General features: G+C 47.8%; 1 protein-coding gene across 14 annotated transcripts in view; it reads right to left on the bottom strand.

Moving 5' to 3' along the window:
- The window catches only part of CELF4 (CUGBP Elav-like family member 4), a 799,988-nt gene that overhangs the window by 70,536 nt on the left and 706,816 nt on the right, over positions 1–22,636 (bottom strand). For 8 of the 14 annotated variants that reach the window (XM_083402976.1, XM_083402977.1, XM_083402978.1 and 5 more), the window contains exons 5-6: positions 22,072–22,151; positions 5,126–5,269 (exon numbers count right to left, since the gene is read on the bottom strand). In XM_083402976.1, coding sequence (XP_083259102.1) covers positions 5,126–5,269; positions 22,072–22,151 — 224 coding nt within the window. Of the gene's footprint in view, positions 1–5,119; positions 5,270–22,071; positions 22,152–22,636 lie in introns of all 14 variants that reach the window. The other 6 variants (XR_014502794.1, XM_083402966.1, XM_083402967.1 and 3 more) reach the window with 1 other exon arrangement.

Below are 22,636 nucleotides of genomic sequence, written 5' to 3'. Positions count from 1 at the left end.
ACCACTATGAGCTGAATAAAGAGCATGAAGTCCACTCTTGACTCCGAGTATATTTCATATTCCTTCCCGGAAAGGGCTGCTTCTCTCCTCAAAATCAAATTGGGAGAGGACCCAGAACAGCAATGTTTCTTTGAGCTTATCTCCACCTTTGTTTGAATTCCATTGGGTGTCGGGATGCAGGGATGGCAAAGCCAAGCAGGCATTCCTGCAACCTTCCAAGCCTCCCTTTCCTGTAACTTTTTAATTGGCTGCTGTTGCCAGGCAGGGAATAAGCCGCCCCTCTCTCTCCTTCCTACAACCACGAATTCCCCACACTTGCTGCTGCAATATTTTTTTTTAATGTCCTTAGATCTGTTTGAAAGGAAAAGTGCTAAAGAAAAAAGCCGGACCTTGCTATGATTTCCTGTATCTCGGCACACATCATGTGGGTGTCAAGGTGGCAGCTTCCTGTTTGATTGTTAATTACCCTTTCTTACTGCATGCCGCGTAAGACACTTTCACATTTTAATTAGCGATTTACTCTTCTTTGTAATTACTGATGGAGTGATTAGAAGCCCTTTTCTATTGCTGCACAATGGCAGACCCCCCCTCCCCCTTTTCAAGGAGCACACCCGTTCATCTGGTGTCGGTGGAATTTATTCTCTGGATTAGGCAGTGAGCAGGTGATTTTGTAAAGTACACCCGGAAAACAGGAGCCTGGAAGTGAAATCACCCCGGCCTTTAAGAAACATGGCCTGCGCTCACTCCCTTGTGCGCTTACCTGGGAGTAAGTCACATTGAACCCAACAGCACTTAATTCTGAGTAGAGCAGCACAGGCTTGCACTGTTGACATGCCAGGGCAAATAATAATAATAATAATAATAATAATAATAATAATAATAATAATAATATATTTATACCCTGCCCATCTGGCTGGGTTTCCCCAGCCACTCTGGGTGGCTTCCAACAGAACACTAAAATACAATAACCTATTAAACATTAAAAGCTTCCATAAACAGGGCTGCCTTCAGATGTCTTCTAAAAGTTTGGTAGTTATTTTTCTCTTTGACATCTGGTGGGAGGGCGTTCCGCAGGGCGGGTGCCACTACTGAGAAGGCCCTCTGCCTGATTCCCTGTAACTTGGCTTCTTGTATCAAAGGAACCACCAGAAGGTCCTCGGAGCTGGACCTCAGTGTCCGGGCAGAATGTTGGGGGTGGAGACGCTCCTTCAGATATACTGGACCGAGGCCATTACGGTATTTTAATATTTTGTTGGAAGCCGCCCAGAGTGGCTGGGGAAGTCCAGCCAGATGGGTGGGGTATAAGTAATAAATTATTATTATTATTATTATTGTTGTTGTTGTTGTTGTTGTTGGCTCAGCTGCATTTGCTCCGGCTTCCTGTGTGCGGCAAAATCGCGGGACAGGGAAGCCAAACGCAGAAAAGCATTGCGGTGCTTCGAAGACCGCAGGAGAGGAAGTCCTATAACCCTGGGAACTGGGGAAGAATTACAAACGAGAGATCTGGCCCTTGAGATGTATCTCTGGGAAGATTTATGGCAGGTGAGCCGATTCCTGTAAGGGTCACGGCTTTCTCCTGTAAAACCTCCGCAGCGTGTCTCGATTTGACACGAGGCCATTACAATAAGCACGTGGAGGGGGGTTTGCATCCTTATATCTTCCTGCCCGGGATGAGGGGAAGGTCGACCCCTTATTTATTTATTTCGTCTCCTCCTTTCCTTAGGGACCTAAGACGACAAGAAGTTTCCTGCTGGGTGAGACCAAAGATTTCTTTGCTTCAGCACCCTGAGGGATGGATGTCGTGGCTCGAGTGCCCGACTAGGACCTGGGAGACCAGGGTTCGAGTCCCCACTTGGCCCTGAAGCTCACTTTGGGGTCAGTCCCTACCTCTCAGCCTGACCTACCTCACAGGGTTATTGTTGATGTGGGGCTTAATGAGGAGGCAGAGAACCATCGCCTTGAGCTCCTTGGTGGAAAACATGGGATATAAAGTCCTTAAGAAGCTTGCATTCCATTTCAGTCTGTGGAACTGGCATTAGTACAGGTAATACCTGCCAAAAACTAGATCGTTTAGTGTGACAGAACTGAGACTTTGGAACTCCTTGCCTATGGATATCGAGCAGGCGTCTTCAGAGCACGCTTTCAGCGCCTGCTTAAAACGTTCTTGTTTAGGCAAACCTACCTAGATGCTTAGAAGGTTGATGTGTATTTTAAATCTGTTTTGTTTCGCTATTTTAACTTTTTATCTTTTAAAGTATTGTAGTTTGTTCGTTTCACCTGATTTTCTTCTTTTGGCTTTTTGTAAACGCTTTGTGGTTTGTTTTTACAATCAAGTGGCGTGTAAATGAATTAAATAAATATAAAGGGACCCCTGACCATTAGGTCCAGTCGTGGCCAACTCTGGGGTTGCGGCGCTCACCTCAGTTTATTGGCCGAGGGAGCCGGCGTGCAGCTTCCAGGTCATGTGGCCAGCCTGACTAAGCCGCTTTCTGGCAAACCAGAGCAGTGCACGGAAACATCGTTTACCTTCCCGCCGGAGCGGTACCTATTTATCTACTTGCACTTTGACGTGCTTTCGAACAGCTGGGTTGGCAGGAGCTGGGACTGAGCAACAGGAGCTCACCCCGTCACGGGGATTCGAACTGCTGACCTTCTGATCGGCAAGCCCTGGGCTCTGTGGTTTAGACCACAGCGCCACCCGCGTCCCAAATAAATATTAAATAAATAGATATCACTTTAAATAGTCACGGCTCCCCCTACCCCAAGAATTCCAGGAGTTGTAGTTTGTGAAGGGTACTTGGAATTGCAAAGAGACCCGTATTCCCCTCTCAGCATTACTATTCCCAGAGTGAGCAAGGATTGTCCAACCACTCTGGGAACTGCAGGTCTGTGAGGGGACTGGGCGCCTCCGAACCACTCTCAGAACCTTGAATGAGCTACAGTTCCCAGGAATCTTTGAGGGAAGCCATGACTGTTTATAGTGGAATCAGAGCACATAAATGTGGATGTGGCTGACATACTGCTTGGATCCTGTACTCTTTGGACCCCATGGGTCATCCTGCACCCCCCCAAACAGCATAAGGGTCCAACTCTGACCCAAGACTTAAATGACAACACATCCCCACACCCTGAAAAGTTGGACGGGGTAACTGCTCTTGCTGTTGTCAAATGTAATAAACTAGCAAAACTAGCTGCCATGGTTTTTGGCGTCACATGGTTTTCAGATGCGTTCTTATTGTGTTTTAGACACATCCTGCTGCCACTTTACCTGAAAACAAGTATTTGAGGGCAGTTGTCCACCAGGATTTCCCTCCCTTGCAAATACCATATATGTTTTCAGTTATGTGTTTTAATAGATTGTTGGAAGCCGCCCAGAGCAGCTGGGGAAACCCAGTCAGATGGGCAGCATATAAATATTATTATTATTATTATTTATTGTCTTGGGTGGCTTCAGAAATAAAAATCTCCCAGGGTTCTTTCTCAAGTTTCTTGTAAATAGTGCAGTGTATTATTCTCTCTCTCTCTCTCTCTCTCTCTCTCTCTCTCTCTCTCTCTCTCTCTCTCATATTTTGGAGGTGCCAATCACCCCAGTATCTTGAAAGCAGTGGTCCTACGTGGATTAAGCAAGGCCTCCGGGACAGCACAAGACTGTATCGCGCCATTCCTTTTCTTTGTGCATGATGTGGTGATGGAGACAGATAGGAAATGACACAGATAACTGGTCTGATTGAGGAACAGGCTCCCGGCAGGACTGTGGCCCATTGACACCGGGCGCCGGGACGTGATCCTGTCACTTAGACAACTCCGAGTCTCCCCGGGGTGGTCAGGGCCACCCGCTCAATGTGTGTGTGTTTGCGTGTCCAATGTCTACCGGGATGTGCAATGTTGCAAAGGCAATGTTCTCCCGCTGTCAACCTGATGCTTAGTAGAAAAGGAACAGGGAAGAGAGCGGCTGAAAAATGCCAAGGAATGTTGGCCTTTGCACGTAGCCACCCAGAGGAGTAATGCAGTGTAGTGGTTAGAGCATCAGTTGAGGAGGCCAAGGTTCAAATCCCCATTCAGCCAGGAAGCTCATTGGGCGACACGGGGCCAATCATCCCCCCCCCCTCTTTCTCTCTCTCCTCTCTGGGTTGTGAGGACAAATGGGGGGATAAATTGTACGCCCCCCTCTTGAGAAAAGGAGCTCCAGTCCATCAAACTCCCTCAGTGGGAGAGGTGGGAAACAGGTCTCATTCCATCCCAGACGGTTGGACTAGATGGCCCTTGGGGTCCCCACATTATGATGATTCTATGAACTCTGCTGAAACACCAGCTCTGTTAGGCACCTCCTGCGCCCTGAGATGTTTCTACACCAGTTGCCCATTATAAGAAAGACCATTTAACAATCGGTGGCTGGATTTGCTTTTTTCCTCTTCCCTCCCAGTTTCTTTCCCCTTGCGTGCCAATTAGGTGAGGCCAAGAGGCAATGGGACGCGGGTGGCGCTGTGGGTAAAAGCCTCAGCACCTAGGGCTTGCCGATCGAAAGGTCGGCGGTTCAAATCCCCGCGACGGGGTGCGCTCCCGTCGTTCGGTCCCAGCGCCTTCCAACCTAGCAGTTCGAAAGCACCCCCGGGTGCAAGTAGATAAATAGGGACCGCTTACTAGCAGGAAGGTAAACGGCGTTTCCGTGTGCGGCTCTGGCTTGCCAGATGCAGCTTGTCATGCTGGCCACGTGACCCGGAAGTGTCTGCGGACAGCGCTGGCCCCCGGCCTCTTGAGTGAGATGGGCGCACAACCCTAGAGTCTGTCAAGACTGGCCCGTACGGGCAGGGGTACTTTTACCTTTAAGAGGCAATGACTGGCCCAGTGTTGCCCAGGGAGCTTCGTGGCTGAGTGGGGATGGGAAACCCCAGGTCCTAGACTGACACTCAAACCACTGCACCACACTGCCTCCCAGGATAAAAAGAGACCAGGATAAGGGTTTGAAGCCCAGCACTAGACTAGCCTCTGCACATTTGTGACACTTGATGCAGCACAAAGAGTTCTTCCTTGCCTCAAAAATGCCTGAACTATGACCTTCCTTCCTGCACAAATGCAATTGATGGGCACACACACACACACACACACAAGCTGTGTCTACACTTACTGCCTGGGCGTAGGCGCCGTAGGCTCCAAACTGTATCGCCATGGGGTTGAACATGCCCATCTGCCCGGCCATTTGCTGCATGCGCCTCATCGTGCGCTCCTTGTCTGTGTCCGCAAACTTGACCACCAGGCTCGACGAGGCCCCCTGCAGGAAGGAAGACAAAATGTCAAGAAGGTGGGCAGAGATCTCCCCTTGTTGAGCTCAGCTGCGTCTGTTAGAGGCAATGTCGGCCCAGTGTACTTGAAGGAGCGTCTCCACCCTCATCGTTCTGCCCGGACACTGAGGTCCAGCTCCGAGGGCCTTCTGGAGGTTCCCTCATTGCGAGAAGCAAAGCTACAGGGAACCAGGCAGAGGGCCTTCTTGGTAGTGGCACCTGACCTGTGGAATGCCCTCCCATCAGATGTCAAAGAGATAAACAACTACCTGAACAAAAACATCTGAAGGCAGCCCTGTTCAGGGAGGTTTTTAACGTTTGACATTTTGATAATAATAATAATAATAATAATAATAATAATAATTTTTATTTATACCCCGCCCTCCCCAGCCAAGGCCGGGCTCAGAGCGGCTTACAAGCAATAATAAAAACAAGATGAATGATTACAACTTAAAAACTAAAGTAAAATACAACATGAAAATAATGTAACATTAAAATATTAAAATGTAGCCTCATCGCAGGAGGAGAAGGAAAAGAAAAAAGAAAGAGAGGGAGGGAGGGAATCAAATTGGCTCCAAGCCAAAGGCCAGGCGGAACAACTCTGTCTTACAGGCCCTGCGGAAAGAAATCAGATCCTGCAGGGCCCTGGTCTCATGAGGCAGAGCGTTCCACCAGGCCGGAGCCAGAGTTGAAAAGGCCCTGGCTCTGGTTGAAGCCAATCTAACTTCCTTAGGGCCTGGGACCACTAGGGTGTTGTTATTTATGGACCTTGAGGCTCTCCGTGGGGCATACCGGGAGAGGCGGTCCCGTAGGTATGAGGGTCCTAGGCAGTGAAGGGCTTTAAAGGTCAAAAGCAGCACCTTAAATCTGACCCTGTACTCCACCGGGAGCCAGTGCAGCTTGAAAAGCACTGGGTGAATATGCTCCCATGGCAGAGACCCTGTGAGGAGCCTCGCTGCAGCATTCTGTACCCGCTGGAGTTTCTGGGACAGCTTCAAGGGCAGCCCTGCGTAGAGCGAATTACAGTAGTCAAGCCTGGAGATGACCGTCGCATGGATCACTGTGGCCAGGTCAGGGCGGGAAAGGTAAGGGACCAACTGCTTGATGCGGCGAAGGTGGAAAAATGTCGCCTTGGCTGTTGCTGTAACTTGCGCCTCCATGGAAAGGGAGGCGTCAAGGATTACACCCAAACTCTTAACGGAAGGCAATGGCACTAACTGGGCCCCCGCAAGAGAAGGGAGTTGGTCCCTCATCCCCATGCCATCCCGACCCAGCCATAGGACCTCTGTCTTTGAAGGATTTAGTTTCAATCGGCTCCCACGAAACCATCCAGCCACAGCTTCCAAACATCTGGTCAGTGTGTTCGGGGCCGAGTCGGTGTGGCCATCCATCAACAGATAGAGCTGAGTGTCATCAGCATATTGGTGACAGCCCAGCCCAAAGCTCCGGATAATCTGGGCAAGGGGGCGCATAAAGATGTTAAAAAGCATCGGGGAGAGAATTGCGCCCTGCGGCACTCCACACACCAAGGAGTGGCGCGACGACATTTCCCTCCCTAGTGTCACCCTCTGTCCCCGACCAGAGATAAAAGAGCACAACCAGTTACGGGCTATGCCCTGTATCCCCACGTCTGCGAGACGGTGGTCCAGAAGATCATGATCGACCATGTCAAAGGCTGCTGACAAATCTAAAAGGATCAGCAGTCCTGACCCGCCTCGATCTAGTTGTCTACGGAGATCATCTGTAGATGTATTTTTAATCTTTGTTGGAAGCCGCCCAGATGGGTGGGGTTACAAATTAATAATAATAATAATAATAATAATAATAATAATAATAATATGTGCACCACCACATTCTCCAATGCTGGCGAAGCCAGCGATGTGTTGCCTCCTCCTCCGCAGAGCGTGGGATCACATCGCTTTATCTGCATCCTGTTTTATATGTATTCAACAGCCTCTCCAGATCCACAATAATCAAGCATAAAGAGGTGAGGGATTAACATGCTAAGGAAGCCAATTTTACCCTGTGCGGAGGTTTCACAATAAGAGCCATGTTCCCGGGATTAACAGCACATTCTGGAAGGAAGTGGCTTTCAGTGGTGACGAATCTCTCTCTCTCTCTCTCTCTCCCCCCTCCCTTTCTCTCGCTTTGACCTGTCACTCTTCCCCACTCTAATAAATCTATAACCCACTTGAACAATGCAGCAAGGAACAAGGAAGTGAAACAAATGGTTTAGCTAAACAAAGGTAGAGGGGGTGCGAGAGAGAGAGAGAAGAGAGAGAGGGATACTCTGTTCAAGGATGCAGAGAGAGCGCTAACTGTGAGTTATTATGAAAGCAAAGCTAGGAAAAGGGGAGTGGAGAATCACCTCCAGTCTCTATCAAGGTTTTTGATTCATGCACAGGAGCGAGTTTTTTCCTTAATCTCTCTCTTCTCCCCTCCCAGTCTCCAAATCACATGACACAGTATTGATCCTTCCCCAAACAGTGCTCTTAATTACACTTCATTGACAAATGAATATTTTTAATGCATACATTTCCTGGCAATTATCACCAGGCCGGTCCTTAATTAGATCTCAAGATTCGCTTAATTAATCCTGGATCGGGAGACTGCTTTGGTAACCGGGATCTAATGATCTCAACCTATTTGCAAAAAAATGTTGGAGGCTGAGACCAATGACTGCAAATCCGGCAGCCAAGGGTTGGGGCAGAAGTGGAGGTGGCGAGTTTCTTCCAGTTCTTCTTTTTCCTGGTAGGGGCACAGGATGCCCCCAAAATGCCATGGGTGCAAATTGGCGACACGATGTACAATGGATTGCCACAGGGAATCGGGAGCTTTGAATTTGAAAAATGTTAAGAATCCTGTTTTCGCAACTGTTCTATGGTTGCAAATGTATGGCATTCAGCAAAAAAAAAAACAACAACCCTGTATGCAGTCATTTAATAAGAGGATGAAGGGCAAATCCAGACTTTGCGAATTCTGATGCAAAGTTGACCTAGAATCATAGAATCATAGAGTTGGAAGAGACCACAAGGGCCATCAAGTCCAACCCCCTGCCAAGCAGGAAACACCATCAGAGCACTCCTGACATATGGTTGTCAAGCCTCTGCTTAAAGACCTCCAAAGAAGGAGACTCTGCCACACTCCTTGGCAGCATATTCCACTGTCAAACAGCTCTTACTGTCAGGAAGTTCTTCCTAATGTTTAGGTGGAATCTTCTTTCTTGTAGTTTGGACCTGATCTGGGCTACTGTGTAAATGGGAATTTAGTGATCCCCCCAGGCCTCGCCCTTCTCTGAAGTTTGCCTCGGCTCAAAAAAGGTATCAAAACACGTTTAAAAGGGATATTCCGAGAGAATAGATTTAGAAATGTTTATTCTGTGGGAAAATGTATTCAAAAATTAATATGTGGATTTCCACATGGCTCCAAGTTTGCAGAGAATTGAGGAAATGGGACAGAATGACTGCATGCCCAAGTGTAAGAAAAACAGCCAATATTTAACTTTGTGTGCTGAAAGATTGCCCACATGCATAAAGAAAAAGAAGAATTTCTTCAAGCAGCACATTGTTAAAGTACTGAATAGGCTCCCACAAGATGTGATAGTCACAAACTTGGGTTGGCTTTAAGAGAGTTGACAAATTTGTGATGGATAAGGCTCTCTGTGGCTAATAGTGATCGTGGCCATGATGATGGGGGGTTGGACTAGATGACCCTCAGGGTCCCTTCCAACTCTATGATTCTGAGATGACTTTGATCCACTATGCCTCTGAATACCAGTAGCTGGGAATCACAGGTAGCACTTAGTTGCTTCGTATGGACTCTTGCCTGGCCACTGTGAGAACAGGACACTCATTTAGATGGACCTTGGCCCGATCTAGGAACAGGGCTTATTTGAACACTGCATGGGAGCATAAATCTGTAACCTATAAACATAATGTTTGAAGACTGGGAAAGGTTGTGGAGGAAAGGGGTTAAGTTCACTGCATGCCCGGTGTTAAAGGAAAATGTTCTGAAAATGATGTATAGATGGTACTTAACCCCTGTAAAATTAGCAAAGATTTACCATATGACTGATAACCTATGCTGGAAATGTAAAGAAAAAGAAGGTACTTTTTATCATATGTGGTGGAGCTGCCCCAAGGTGAAAGACTTCTGGGAAAAGATATACAATGAATTGAAGAAAATGTTGAAATATACATTTATTAAGAAGCCAGAAGCCTTTCTACTTGGAATAATAGGTCTGGAATTGCCCCCAAAAGATGTTAGATTGTACTTGTATGCCACAACAGCTGCTAGAATTTTGCTGGCCAAAATGTGGAAATGACAAGAAGTATCAACAGTGGAGGAATGGCAGATGAAGATGATGGAATTTTCGGAGCTAGCCAACCTGACCGGAAATGTCCGTGACCAGAGGGAGGAGGAGCACCAAGAGGAGTGGAAGAAATTCAAAGACTATTTAGCTAAATATCTTAAGATATTAAGGGCCTTCTGGCGGTTCCCTCACTGCGAGAGGCCAAGTTACAGGGAACCAGGCAGAGGGCCTTCTCGGTAGTGGCACCCGTCCTGTGGAACGCCCTCCCACCAGATGTCAAAGCGATAAACAACTACCTGACATTCAGAAGACATCTGAAGGCAGCCCTGTTCAGGGAAGTTTTTAATATGTGACATTTTAGTGTATTTTTCATCTTTGTTGGAAGCCGCCCAGAGTGGCTGGGGAAACCCAGCCAGATGGGCGGGGTACAAATAATAAATTATTATTATTATTATTATTATTATTATTATTATTATTATTTAATCAGAATTACTTGCGAGTACCAAACATGCCTAGGATTTGAAAATGTGATGTGTAAAATATTATGTTAAAGTTAAAAACGAAAAGAAAGTAAGATGTTAATTGACCAAATAAATTTTATGGGAAAATAGTTTTGGAAAACTGTTACAATGATTTATATGGAGACTCAGCCAGGGGGATTTGAGGAAGTCTCCTAACAATGTTAACAAAAGTAGAATTATTATAATCAGGATAAATGTTTGTTTGTTGGTTGGTTTTTTCTTTTTCCTATCTGCTTGTTATAAAGTTGGAAAATTAATTTTAAAAATTGGGGGGGGGGGGGGCGGAAATCTGTAACCTAGTCTACAGAGATGGAATCCAAGCCTTTTGCATTGACTCCAAGTGAGTGAGGTCCCTGAATGGGGATGAAGTCTCCCTTTCAGCCTCTGCTTTTGTAACAGGCCAGTTAAACGCAGAGCTTATCAAAACCCGATTGCTCTCCGCCTGGCAGGACCGGTTAATGTAGCTCCCTCGGCTGTCTCCCAGCGGCTGGTAATGGATCGCTCCCCTCCGCCGTCCGACCTCAGCATCCTCAAGCCCGGGACCAGGAGGGGAGGATAAAAATGGAGTCACAATTGCTCTGCGCCGTCTTCACTTTGTAATCCCTAATGAGAGACCTCGGTGGGGAAAAACTAATTTCCCAGCCTGTCTGGAGGTGTGAAATAAAGTTCTTCTTGAAAATGAGAGCTTGACAGGTCAGTGGCAAAATTTCATATTCACAGCAAAATAAAATATCCATCCATTGATATTTCATTAAAAGCCATGAAAACAAATCTGCCCCCCCCTCCCGCTCTCTGCCCTATTTCCATTCCCCCCTCCCTCTGCGCCTGAATGCAATACAAGCCAAGCATAAACTGCACAGAGACAGCAGTTAAATCTTGTTCTCTTTAGGTGAACAATAGCGGCGAAAAGGCCCCACCCGACACTTGCCGGAGCGATTGCTTTGCAAAGTTAAGAGGCTGTATATTGCAAAATAAATAGGCCCCAAAGGGTTAAAAAACCAGTGGGTCCGGCAGATTTTTGTCTCCGGTTCCTGTCAAGGAACTCGCAGGGGCCTCGGGCATCTCTGACTTACGGTTATTTGCATAAATGTAGCTGGCTGGTTCTCCTCCCTAGGTATAGCATTTCACATTTCTCGGTGCAGAATTCCATTCGGTTTGTCATCCACCCTGGCTCTCCAGAGTGCTGGAATCAGCCCAAATTTACAGGTTACTGTCTCAATACTGTGAAGCCCGTGGCCCTCCATATATCGTTGAACTTTGCCTGTCAAAGGTCCCAGATTCGATGGGAGAGAGAGCACCGTGCAGTGGTTATAGCATTGGACTAGGACCTGGAAGGATGGGACGTGGGTGGCGCTGTGGGTTAAAACACAGAGCCTAGGACTTGCCGATCAGAAGGTTGGTGGTTCGAATCCCCGCGACGGGGTGAGCTCCCGTTGCTTGGTCCCAGCTCCGGCCAACCTAGCAGTTCGAAAGCACGTCAAAATGCAAGTAGATAAACAGGTACTGCTCTGGCGGGAAGGTAAACGGCGTTTCCGTGCGCTGCTCTGGTTCGCCAGAAGTGGCTTAGTCATGCTGGCCACATGACCTGGAAGCTGTCTGCGGACAAATGCCGGCTCCCTCGGCCAGTAAAGCGAGATGAGCACGCAACCCCAGAGTCGGTCACAACTGCACCTAATGGTCAGGGGTCCCTTTACCCTTTACTTCTACTAGGACCTGGAAGACCAGGGTTAAGTGCCCACTTGGCCATGAGACTCACTGGGTGACCTTGGCAGTCAGCCACTGCCTCTTAGCCTCACCTACCTCTCAGGGCTGGTGTTGTGGGGATTAAACGAGGAGGAAAAACAACGTACACCACCTTGAGCTCCTTGAAGGCGGGCTATAAATGCAATTACCAGCAACCACAAAAGCCCCTGGTGTCTCTGTGGAGAGCTGCTGCCAGTGTTTACAAGGTGACGCTAGATGGGCAATGGTTTGACTCACAACAGTTTCCTACTGGTTTAAGATGGGGTGGTTTAAAACTACTTCATACACTCTGTACATGTCTAGGGGGGCATTTTATTCTCCCTGACTTGCTCAGGTAAAGGTAAAAGTAAAGGGACCCCTGACCATTAGGTCCAGTCGTGGCCAACTCGGGGGTTGCGGCGCTCATCTCGCTTTATTGGCCAAGGGAGCCGGTGTACAGCATCCAGGTCATGTGGCCAGCAGGACTAAGCCGCTTCTGGCGAACCAGAGCAGCACACAGAAACGCCGTTTACCTTCCCGCTGGAGCAGTACCTATTTATCTACTTGCACTTTTTGTGCTTTCGAACTGCTAGGTTGGCAGGAGCAGGGACCGAGCAATGGGAGCTCACCCTGTTGCGGGGATTCGAACCACCAACCTTCTGATCGGCAAGCCCTAGGCTCTGTGGTTTAACCCACAGCGCCACCCGCGTTTGTGTGCAAATGAGCTCTTGAAATTTTCCACCCTATTTGTGGGCAAATAAACTGCAGAGGTGATGTAGGAGGAAATAAGACCATCCACTAAATTTCCTGAAGGGAGAGGAAATATATTCCTACTTTCCTAAGATTTTGTTGTTGTTGTTGTTGTTGTTGTTGTTGTTGTTGCCACTGCTAGTAGGAACATGAGCCAACTGGGTTGGCAGCTGCATTGGTGGCAACCAGTTTTCGCCCTGCAGTATGTTCCAAACTTTGGTGGAGGCGATAAATGATTTTGGTGGCTTCCATTAAAAAAAATTATGGGGCGGGTATTCGGAGAAAATACTGCAAAGCAGCCTTTTCTCTGCAGGCCTAAGGAAGGGAAAGGAGGTGGGGGGGGGGGAGAGAAGATCTTTCCCAATTAAAATCGGCCTCAACTTCTCCTCAAGTTAAAAAATTCAGTCGTCTCTGGCAGAAAGTAATTACTGTGGCTCACAGTGACAACCAGTAAGGGATGGAGACTGGGGAGGAGGCTTAAATCAAGCACTCTGCAAATAAATTATAACTCAGGAAGCCCCTCTGAGCGCCTCTCGCTATTTCAATATTCCCCGAAGAGCCCCATAACCAAGGAGGATGAGTTCGCCACAGGCTGTGTCGCTCCGGCTTCTGGATGGATGTGCCCTGCCCCTCGCTCTGTCTTTGTCACTCTGCACTCTTTAACCAGGGGAGAAGCTGGCTCCGAGGACTGCTAATCTCAGCTTATAAAAGGCTGGATTTCTGGATCAGCCTTTGGGCAAGACTCTGCTGTTGGATCTCAACCCTCGCCCCCCCCCCCATAGTCATCTGCAGAAATGCAGCCCAGATTTTATTTATTTTGCCTCGTTTTTAATTGAACAGGCGAGTGCATTTTAGCTGAAAATAAAGTTTCTGGAGGAGACTCTTGAGAGTCCCATGGACTGCAAGAAGATCAAACCTCTCCATTCTGAAGGAAATCAGCCCTGAGCGCTCACTGGAAGGACAGATCCTGAAGCTGAGGCTCCAAGACTTTGGCCACCTCATGAGAAGAGACGGCTCCCTGGAAAAGACCATGATGGAGGGCACAAGAAGAAGGGGACAACAGAGGACGAGATGGTTGGACAGTGTTCTCGAAGCTACCAGCATGAGTCTGACCAAACTGCGGGAGGTAGCGGAGGACAGGAGTGCCTGGTGTGCTCTGGTCCAGGGGGTCACAAAGAGTCGGACACGACTAAACGACTAAACCACCACCACAACAAAGTTTTGCCAAGTATCAAAGGGAACCTGCTTTCAACTGAGTCGGAGCATTGGTCCATCTCTGTGCTGTCTACATCAGAGACAGCAGACTTGTGGCTTTCCAGATGTTCAGATGCATCTCACTTCATCCCTGATCCCTGGCCATGCCGGCTGGGGCTAAGGGAAGTTGAAGTCCACAGGTTCCTCTTTCCTGAACTAGACCATCACTTCCCTTTGCTGCCCCTAGCTGCCTTTCCCCCTCTTGACTTCCCTTAGTGGAGAGGTGGGGAACCTTTGGCTCTCCAGATGTCCAACTGCATCTCCCATCATCCCTGATCACTGGCTGTGCTGCCTGCAGCTGTCAAGGAGCTCAAAGGAATGCACACGGCAGATAGTTGACTCCATATGGTCACTTACAGCGCTGCATATCTATGCACACCGATCTAGTGTTTAGGCAGCTATTCCCAGCTCCACACTCTATGCAGCAGTTGCAGCAACAGGGGATCACTTCTCCTCCTCCATCAGATTATGTACCTTCCCTAACAGGTTGCACACATGCAGCCAGAGACTATGCCTGCATAAAAGCTTCCTCTGCTCATCCCTCTTCAGTCCCCTCCTGGTTCTGGGAGACAGTGGTAAAGGAGAGGATGGGAAAGCTGCTGGCTCTTCACTTGCCGGACCTGCCTCTTCCTCCTCTTCTTCCAACCCATTCTGTGCTCCATCCTCCAGCTTTGAAGTTTCCCCTGCCTCTGCCTGTTGCCTCCTGCCTGTTCCCCACAAATCACTGCCCCGCTCTCCCAAGTCAGACTCCAGTCCCCCTTCCCACAGTGCACACTTGTCAGCACCCCTGAAGTCTGATGGAAATGGAAGTCCAAAAGTTTCCTCATTCCTGAGCTAGACCATCATTTGCCTTTACTGTCCAAGCTACTTCTATCCCTCTGCCTTCCCTCAATGCAGGGGTGGGGAACCAGTGGCTCTTCCAACTCTGCAACTTTCACCACCCTGACCATTGGTCATACTGGCTGGGACTGATGGGAACTGGGTTAGGGAGGGAAAGGGAGACTTTCAACACCACTTGGGCTTCTTAGCTAACCTGACAGGCCTCTGAGGAGTCCTACAAGAAGCTCCAGGCCTAGCAGACTGGGGAGGGGATGTGAGGCCTTTTGGACAGGTGGTCTCGACTTTGAGATCAGTCGATGGAGGAGTCACTAACAGAAGAACCCAGGACAGAAGATGCCAGGAGGTACTGCCGCCTTTGCCCAGGGATGGAGCCAGGTGCTGTGGATTTCCCAGCAGGGATGTCCAATTGTGTAATTACAGGTGCAGCCTGTCAGGAATGTGGCCCCCAGAGTGCAGGGGAGGAGTCAGACACAGAAATTGAACTCAGTGAACAAGGGACCAACTCTGCAGATGAGAGCTGGCTTGACAGAGTCGAGAAAGGGCAATTCGATCCCGGGGAAGACTCTGTTAGCTCTCAAGAAGAGGAAGAGTTGGAAGGCAGCCAGAGTGTTGCTAGGCAATCAGCAAATAAGCAGAGGTCTGAGACTGTGCCGAGTGGAAGTGGGGAGGCCAGAGGCCAGCCTCTTAGTCCCCGTTCTAGGAGACTGGATAAGATCAGAGGGCAATGGAAGGGCAAGAGAGGAAGGGCGGGAGTTTGGTGTCCTTCCTTCTATGGGTGGGGCGAAGATTCAGACTGACTAACTATTGTCAATGTGAGCAGTCGAGAAGCCGTGCTCTGGATGTGATTTTTTTTGCAAATAAATGTACATAAAACTGCTGGTGATTATAAGTGATCACAGCCGCATCACACCTGGGCAACTGCCTCTTGTGACTGTTGATGGCAGCACATTGTACAAGACGGCCAGGACACCTGCTGCTGAGGTTAAGGACAAGATCCCTCCCACCCCTGGTTCCATTTCACAGAAGCCAGCCAGAGAGGCAGTTGACTATTTCTTCAAAGCTGGTGTTGGAGCCTCCTCCTCTGCCACACCTACGGTCGCCAGGTCACTTTGGGGCTGGTCGTGTCTCTCGCACAACCTCTGCCACTCCCTGCCTCCCGGCATGTGCTACCTGAGGCAGCTGTCTCACTCCACTTAACGGTAGGGCCATCCTGGGTCTAAATCTGAGCAGTATCACCCAGAGGCCGGCATGCATGGCATCTTCTCATTCCCTGTGCCTTCCTAGCCCTTTCCTCCTCGCCAGGTATTGCTGATTAGGCTCCCTTTCTCCCCACAGACCAATAAAAGGCCGTTAGAGCACCAATTAGCTCCTTTTGTCTTCCGTGAGGCTGGGAGACCTGCCATTGGCTATCTCCCACTTATCCCATTTGGGCGTAATGGATTCTGCAATGGCAGAAGACTTTGAAGGGGAACAGAGAGAGAGAGGGAGGCGCAGAAGGAAAGAGAGAGGGAGAGAGAGAGAGAAAAGATGCCTGTGAAGTCCCCCTGGGCCTCTTAGCTGCCCTGCCAGATGCCTGAACTGTTTCCGAGATGTGACTAGAGAAGGAAAGTAGATCGGATGAGGTCTTTATGCCCCAAAAGGCCATCTTCAGAGCCGCGATGATTCATACCCCCTGTCAAGAGGCCGGGCTGACTAGCTTTCTATTCCGGGGCTTAGGAACATCTGATTTATTAGTTCATTTATGGAACAATAGGGAGGGCGTGCGGAGCGGGGAGTGGGGTGAGGGGAGAGGAAGTTGTCCTGCGGATTAGCAAAACTACTCACGGACATGCATACACACCGCCATGCGCTCACAGGAGGCATTATTGTGATGTGAGGTGCTAACTAGCTGTCTGGCCAGCGGGGAATGCAAGGAGATATTAGTGGAGGCTATGAGAAAGAAGGGCCACCGATTGGAATGTCTTATTCTGAGTCCAGAAAGTGGAAGAAAGAAGAAGAGGAAAACTTGTTTTTGCAGGATGCCCTGTTGACTTGTGGAATTTGCTGTCGCAGGAGGTGGTGATGGCCACAGGCTAGGCAGCTTTCAAAGGGGAACTGGGGGGGGGGGAGACTGTTCTGGTCACCTCACGCTCACATGGTAGAGCTGGAAAAGTTCAGAAAAGGGCCGCTGAAATGATCAAGGCGATGGAGTGACTCTGGCATTAGGAAAAGTTGCATAGTTTGGGACTTTTTTATTTAGAGAGGAGCCGAGGAACAGGGAACATGACAGATGTGCATATAATTTTGCATGACACTGAGAAAGTGGACACAGAAAGTTTTTTCCTCTGTCTCTCTGAACTCTAGAACTCATGGATGCCCAATGAAGCCGAATGTTGGAAGACTCAGGGCAGAGAAAAGGAAGGATTTCTTCTGGGTCTGGAAAGCAAGCCTGATGAGGAATGGTTGAAGGAGCTGGGTATGTTTAGCCTGAGAGGAGATTATAGCCATCATCAGATAGCTAAAGTGCTGGCTCCTGGAAGATGGAGCAGGATAGGTCTTTGGCCTGATCCAGCAAGACACTTCTTAAGTTCTTAGAGTGAGGCGACAGCAGCAGCCCCCCTCCCTCCCCAGGAGTGCAACCATTCCATCTGAAACCAGTCCCTTCTGGTGAGGAGCTGAGGCTGCTCTGTTCCTGTTAATTTTCGCGGCGCAGCTGTCAGCGGGTCTGTAAATAGTACTCCGCAAAGCCAACACTTTTTCCCATCCACACATCAACTGTTCAATTAACAGAAGAAGGATATATAAAGTGTGCCACAGCCTTTGATGCTTCCCAGCAATTTATGAAAGTGTACACAAATCTAATTACAAGCCCCACTGCTTCCCATTTACATGGTGCCTCTCGGGTTTGGAGCGGTTTATATCAAAATAATTGTTAAAAAATATATCAGTGCTGATCTACGACACCCGTGGCCCTGACACTGCCAAGGACCATTGTGATCCTCCTTGTCAGGCAGTTTTTTCTGCCAACTTAGCGGTTTGGCTCCACGGTGCGTATACAATGCGTGGCGCTCTCCCTGCTAACCCCTTTTGCAGGATACAACTTAATCGAGATCGCATAGGCTGCTTTCCTATAGCCAGATCCTGGAGAGCTATCCTGGTGCTCTCCAGAGGTTCTTTGACTACAACTCCCATCATGCCCAGCCAGCGCTGGCAGGGGATGATGGGAGTTGTAGTCCAAAAGTTCTGGAGAGTTACAGGCTGGCAAGAACTCTCCCAGAGTGGTGCTTCTATCTTTGGATACTTGTGTCTGCGAGCCAAATATCACTTCTGTGGCCAATTTCTGTCTCTTTCTCATTTTTCCAGTCTCCACATTTTTGCAGCCTCCTGATATAAACAGTTTTGCATGCCGTTTTTGGCTACCATGCATAGTTCAGCAATCAAATCCCCTTAATATAAGGTGCATATGCATGCTATTTTCACTTATACGTGCATTTTAGACACTTCCCCCCCAAGCTATGTATTTTTGTACCTATTACCTTGCTGGAGAGCTGCATCAAAAAATTCAGAGAAGTGTGAATTTGGAAGGGTGGCTGTGTTTCGCTTTGCGTTTTGTAGGTATTATTATTATTATTATTATTATTATTATTATTATTATTATTATTATTATTACTAATTCAGTTTATACACCGCCCTATACACGGAGGTCTCAGAGCGGTTTACACCCAAGACCACAACATATAAAATCAAACTAAAAACGATAACCCAATAACCCCCCCCAAAAAAGGGCCACGTTCTAAAAAGGTGTAGGTATTCTCAGTTTGCATGTTAGGTTGTTTCTCATTAAAATGCAAACAAAGTTGAATTTCTCCCCCAGAAACATCACCCTCTGAGCCAGAAACCTTTTTTAATCTGCTGGGCAACAGGAGGGAGTAGTCATGAAGGAACCAGGGAAAGCACAAAAGCAAGAAATGTAGTTAAGCCAAGGCTTAACCCACATATCTCCTTCTTCAAAAACAATTGACTAATGGTCCTTTCCTTGTTCATTACTTAGGGATGAATCCTGTGGCATGTACATGCGTGTGTGTAAAACCAAGGGTGGTTCATGCACATTACCCTACACCTTGCCAGGATCATGCTGGAAGAGCATTAGTGGGGGCAGAGGAGTATGCCGATAATAATCTTGTACACTGAAAAATTCCAGGGAGATTAGCCTATCCTGAGCCTTCTCCCCAACACACATGTTTTCTTCATAGAATCATAGGATTGTAGAGTTGGAAGAATCCACTAAGGTCATTTAATCCACCCCCCTGAAATGCAGGAATCTTTTGGGCCAATGCGGGACTCGAATCCATGAACTTGAGAATGAGATTCTCATGCTCTACCGACTGAGCTATGTCATTTACTGCAAGGATTATCCCCCACCTCATGGTGAAGTATCTCTGAATACCAGCTGCAGGGGAATCGCAACTGGGGAGAGTGCTCATGAACTCAAGTCTTGCTTGATGGATTGCCATGGGAACCTGGGTGGCCACCATGAAAACAGGATGCTGAACTCAGCGGGTTCCCATTGGCTTGATCTATCAGGGATCTTCTTATGTCCATCTATAGTCCAGAACTATCTGCTGAAGCATATTTAATAGGGACAGAGGTTCCCCCAAAGTTGGTCAAACTGTTTATTATTACCACAGTCAGAATTCTGTACGCACTGAAATGGAAAGAAGAAGTTCCAACGAAAGGAGTGGGCTTGGATATTATTGGACTATGTGGAGGTGGCAAAACTGATAGCAAAAGTAAGAGAGCGAAAAGAAGAAATGCTTGCAGAAGAACGGAGACCCCTTTTTGGATTATCTGAGAAAATATGAAATGAAATCGCAGGCAGAACTTGAAATAGAAGCAAAGGAATGAGAATGATAAAGAAATGTGATTTAGGGCATATGTTTTAGTGAAATATTACATTTATGGCAGTAGATGTGCGATTTGAATAGAAATATCATGGAAGTTAGGGTGGGAAGTCAAAATCTTAAGGGAATACTGTATTGGAATTGACTTCAGTTGGTTAAATTGTTTGAAAACTCATTGAAAAATTATGAAAACAACAACAGAGAACTTCCACTGGCAGCACAAGATCTTTCCCACCCAGCTCTGCTCCTTGAGTTGCCAGGGGTTGAACCTTTGACTTTTGGATACCCATTGCCTCTTGGGGACGGGTCCTTTGATGGAACTCAACGATGATTCTGACATTATTGACCTACAGGGGGACTACAGGAAACATGGCGGGTGCAAGGCAGCCTGGCTTCCAGGGGAGGAGGAAAGAGAAATGAAACTTTCATCAAAGAAAGTTGCCTTTTTGGAAACCATTAGGTAGCATATGCTGTGTGAACAGGGAGCCACAGTGCAGCAATAATCCTGACAGCTGTGGAGGAGCAGGAGCTTGCCTCAGGAGCAAATGGCTCGAGACCTGACAGGAATGATGATGCATGCCCCCGTTGGCAGAACATGAGGATGGGGAGAGCAAGGCTGAAATTGGCTGAACTGAATTGGAAGAGGAAGAAGAAGAAGAAGAGTTTGGATTTGATATCCTGCCTTTCACTCCCCTTCAGGAGTCTCAAAGCAGCTAACATTCTCCTTTCCCTTCCTCCCCCACAACAAACACTCTGTGAGGTGAGTGGGGCTGAGAGACTTCAGAGAAGTGTGACTGGCCCAAGGTTACCCAGCAGCTGCATGTGGAGGAGCGGGGAATCGAACACGGTTCACCAGATTACGAGTCCACCGCTCTTAACCACTACACCACACTGGCTCTTCTCTCTTTTACAGAATGAAGGTCCAACAGAACTGGATTGGATCCAGCACATAGAACTATGGAACTTGCTCCTATTTACTCGCTTGTGGTGTTACCCTCTGCATGAAAATTGGGGGCAAGGTGGTTCTGTGAAATCAATGGGTGACAGAGCTGCTGTCTTCGCTAAACCAGTTGGCAAGTCCAGATGACAATGTTTTCCCCCTCTTTGGGGGGGGGGCAGGGGGAATCAGTTCAGCCTGCCCGCTTTGGCAGAGTGGCAGCATTTGCAACGTCTAAGCCTCTTAGTTTCTGTTTATGACCTGGCAGCTTTAACCGCCTCTGAAATACCAGGTTTATTAGAAGACTGGATCACCTTGATCCATAACCCACAATCTACCCTTGTAAGATCCTATTGTGTTAAGTGAAATCTAATGTGAATAGCTAAGAGAGCTGGACTGCCCCCCATACTTGAAACCATGGCAAACAGTGTTGGCGTGTATAAGGTTTCGCTTGTTGTATTTGGAACATATTGGGACTTCTCATTGCCAGTGTGGTGTAGTGGTTAAGAGCGGTAGACTCGTAATCTGGTGAACCGGGTTCACTTCCCCGCTCCTCCACATGCAGCTGCTGGGTGATCTTGGGCCAGTCACACTTCTCTGAAGTCTCTCAGCCTCACTCACCTCACAGAGTGTTTGTTGTGGGGGAGGAAGGGAAAGGAGAATGTTAGCCGCTTTGAGACTCCTTAGGGTAGTGATAAAGTGGGATATCAAATCCAAACTCTTCTTTGTCAAAAATGTCTTGTACCCATAGACACCTGCTCACACTGTGGTACCCTACCGCAGGGCTAAGGCATATGATCTGGTCATGCCCTCCAATGGCGCCATTTGGGATGTGAGTCATTGTCTGTGATAACTTGGTCTTGAAAGCACATGCTATACTCAATTCTCTTCCAACAGTGTGAGCCTTGATGGAGGGGTAACCTAACTGGATTTTACTCACCCTTTACTCACGCCTTTGTTTAGGGAAGCTTTTAATGTTTAACAGACCACTGTATTTTAATACTTTGTTGGAAGCCACCCAGGGTGGCTGGGGAGACCCAGCCAAATGGGCGGGGTATAAATAATAAATGATGATGATGATGATGATGATGATGATGACCTGTCAAATGTGGGAGAACTGCTATTGCAATTCTCTTATTATTATGCTGTGCTTTATTATTTTGCTGTGCTTTTACTATTATCCCCCATAAATTATGTTCTTAAGGTTGTACACAACCCTGGGTTCTTTGAATAAAAGGTGGTGGTGGTGGTGTGTGTGTATCTCAGTTGGTTAGCTGATGATGCCAAGGTTGCAGGTTTGATTCCCGTATGGGACAGCTGCATATTCCTGCATTGCAGGGGGTTGGAGAAGATGATCCTTCCAGCTCTACAACTCTATGTTTCTATGATTCTAGAAAGTCTGGTGTTACAACCCAGGAATGTACATCTTGCCCAATCGCTCATGGGCCGGAAGACTTGGCTACTTTCGCAGTATACGAAAAACTGCCTTCAGTAGGCAGCTCCAACGGACTGACTACTCGAGCATTTTGGATCCATGACCTGAAATTATTTGCCCAACAAAGAGACTAGTCCTCACCGGCATTGTCTGGCTTCCGTGCAAGGCATTGATGGCGGCCTGCGCTTCCGCATGTGAGGAATATTTCACAAACGCGCACCCTGTAGGGAAAAAAGAAGAGGAAAAGGATATAAGAAGGTGGAACGCATGGAATGGTTGGATTAGATGATTCTTGCCATCCCTTCTGAGTCTACAGTTCTATGATTCTATCAATGGAAAGAGCAGCACCCACACCTCAGTGTAACCTGAATCCTTTTTCCAGGCAACTCCCTTGGTCCTTCAGCTTAGTTCAGCATCTGGCAACGTGTGGTCTTACTTGACCCCCATGAGTCACAACTTTCACATTTTGCAAAAAGTCGTTTTCTAGCCCTCATAGTTGCAGAGACAGAAACATGGTGACAGAGGATCAGAAAGTAAGAGGGGTTTTTATAGAGCCGCATTAAGTTATTTTCCAGCAATCGCTGTTCTATACATTGACGTTGTTCAAGAGGGAATGTTGATTTTTCAAAATGCGGACACCGTTATTTAAGAATAAATCAGTGTTTATGATTCCTTTGCTAGTCCCTCAGAAGTAGGGGAAGAACAT

Source organism: Podarcis tiliguerta (assembly GCF_965153285.1).
Source record: "Podarcis tiliguerta genome assembly, chromosome: 11".
Classification (NCBI taxonomy): domain Eukaryota; kingdom Metazoa; phylum Chordata; class Lepidosauria; order Squamata; family Lacertidae; genus Podarcis; species Podarcis tiliguerta.
Note: the sequence above shows the minus strand (reverse complement) of the source record. Positions and strands in the feature narration are given on the sequence as shown.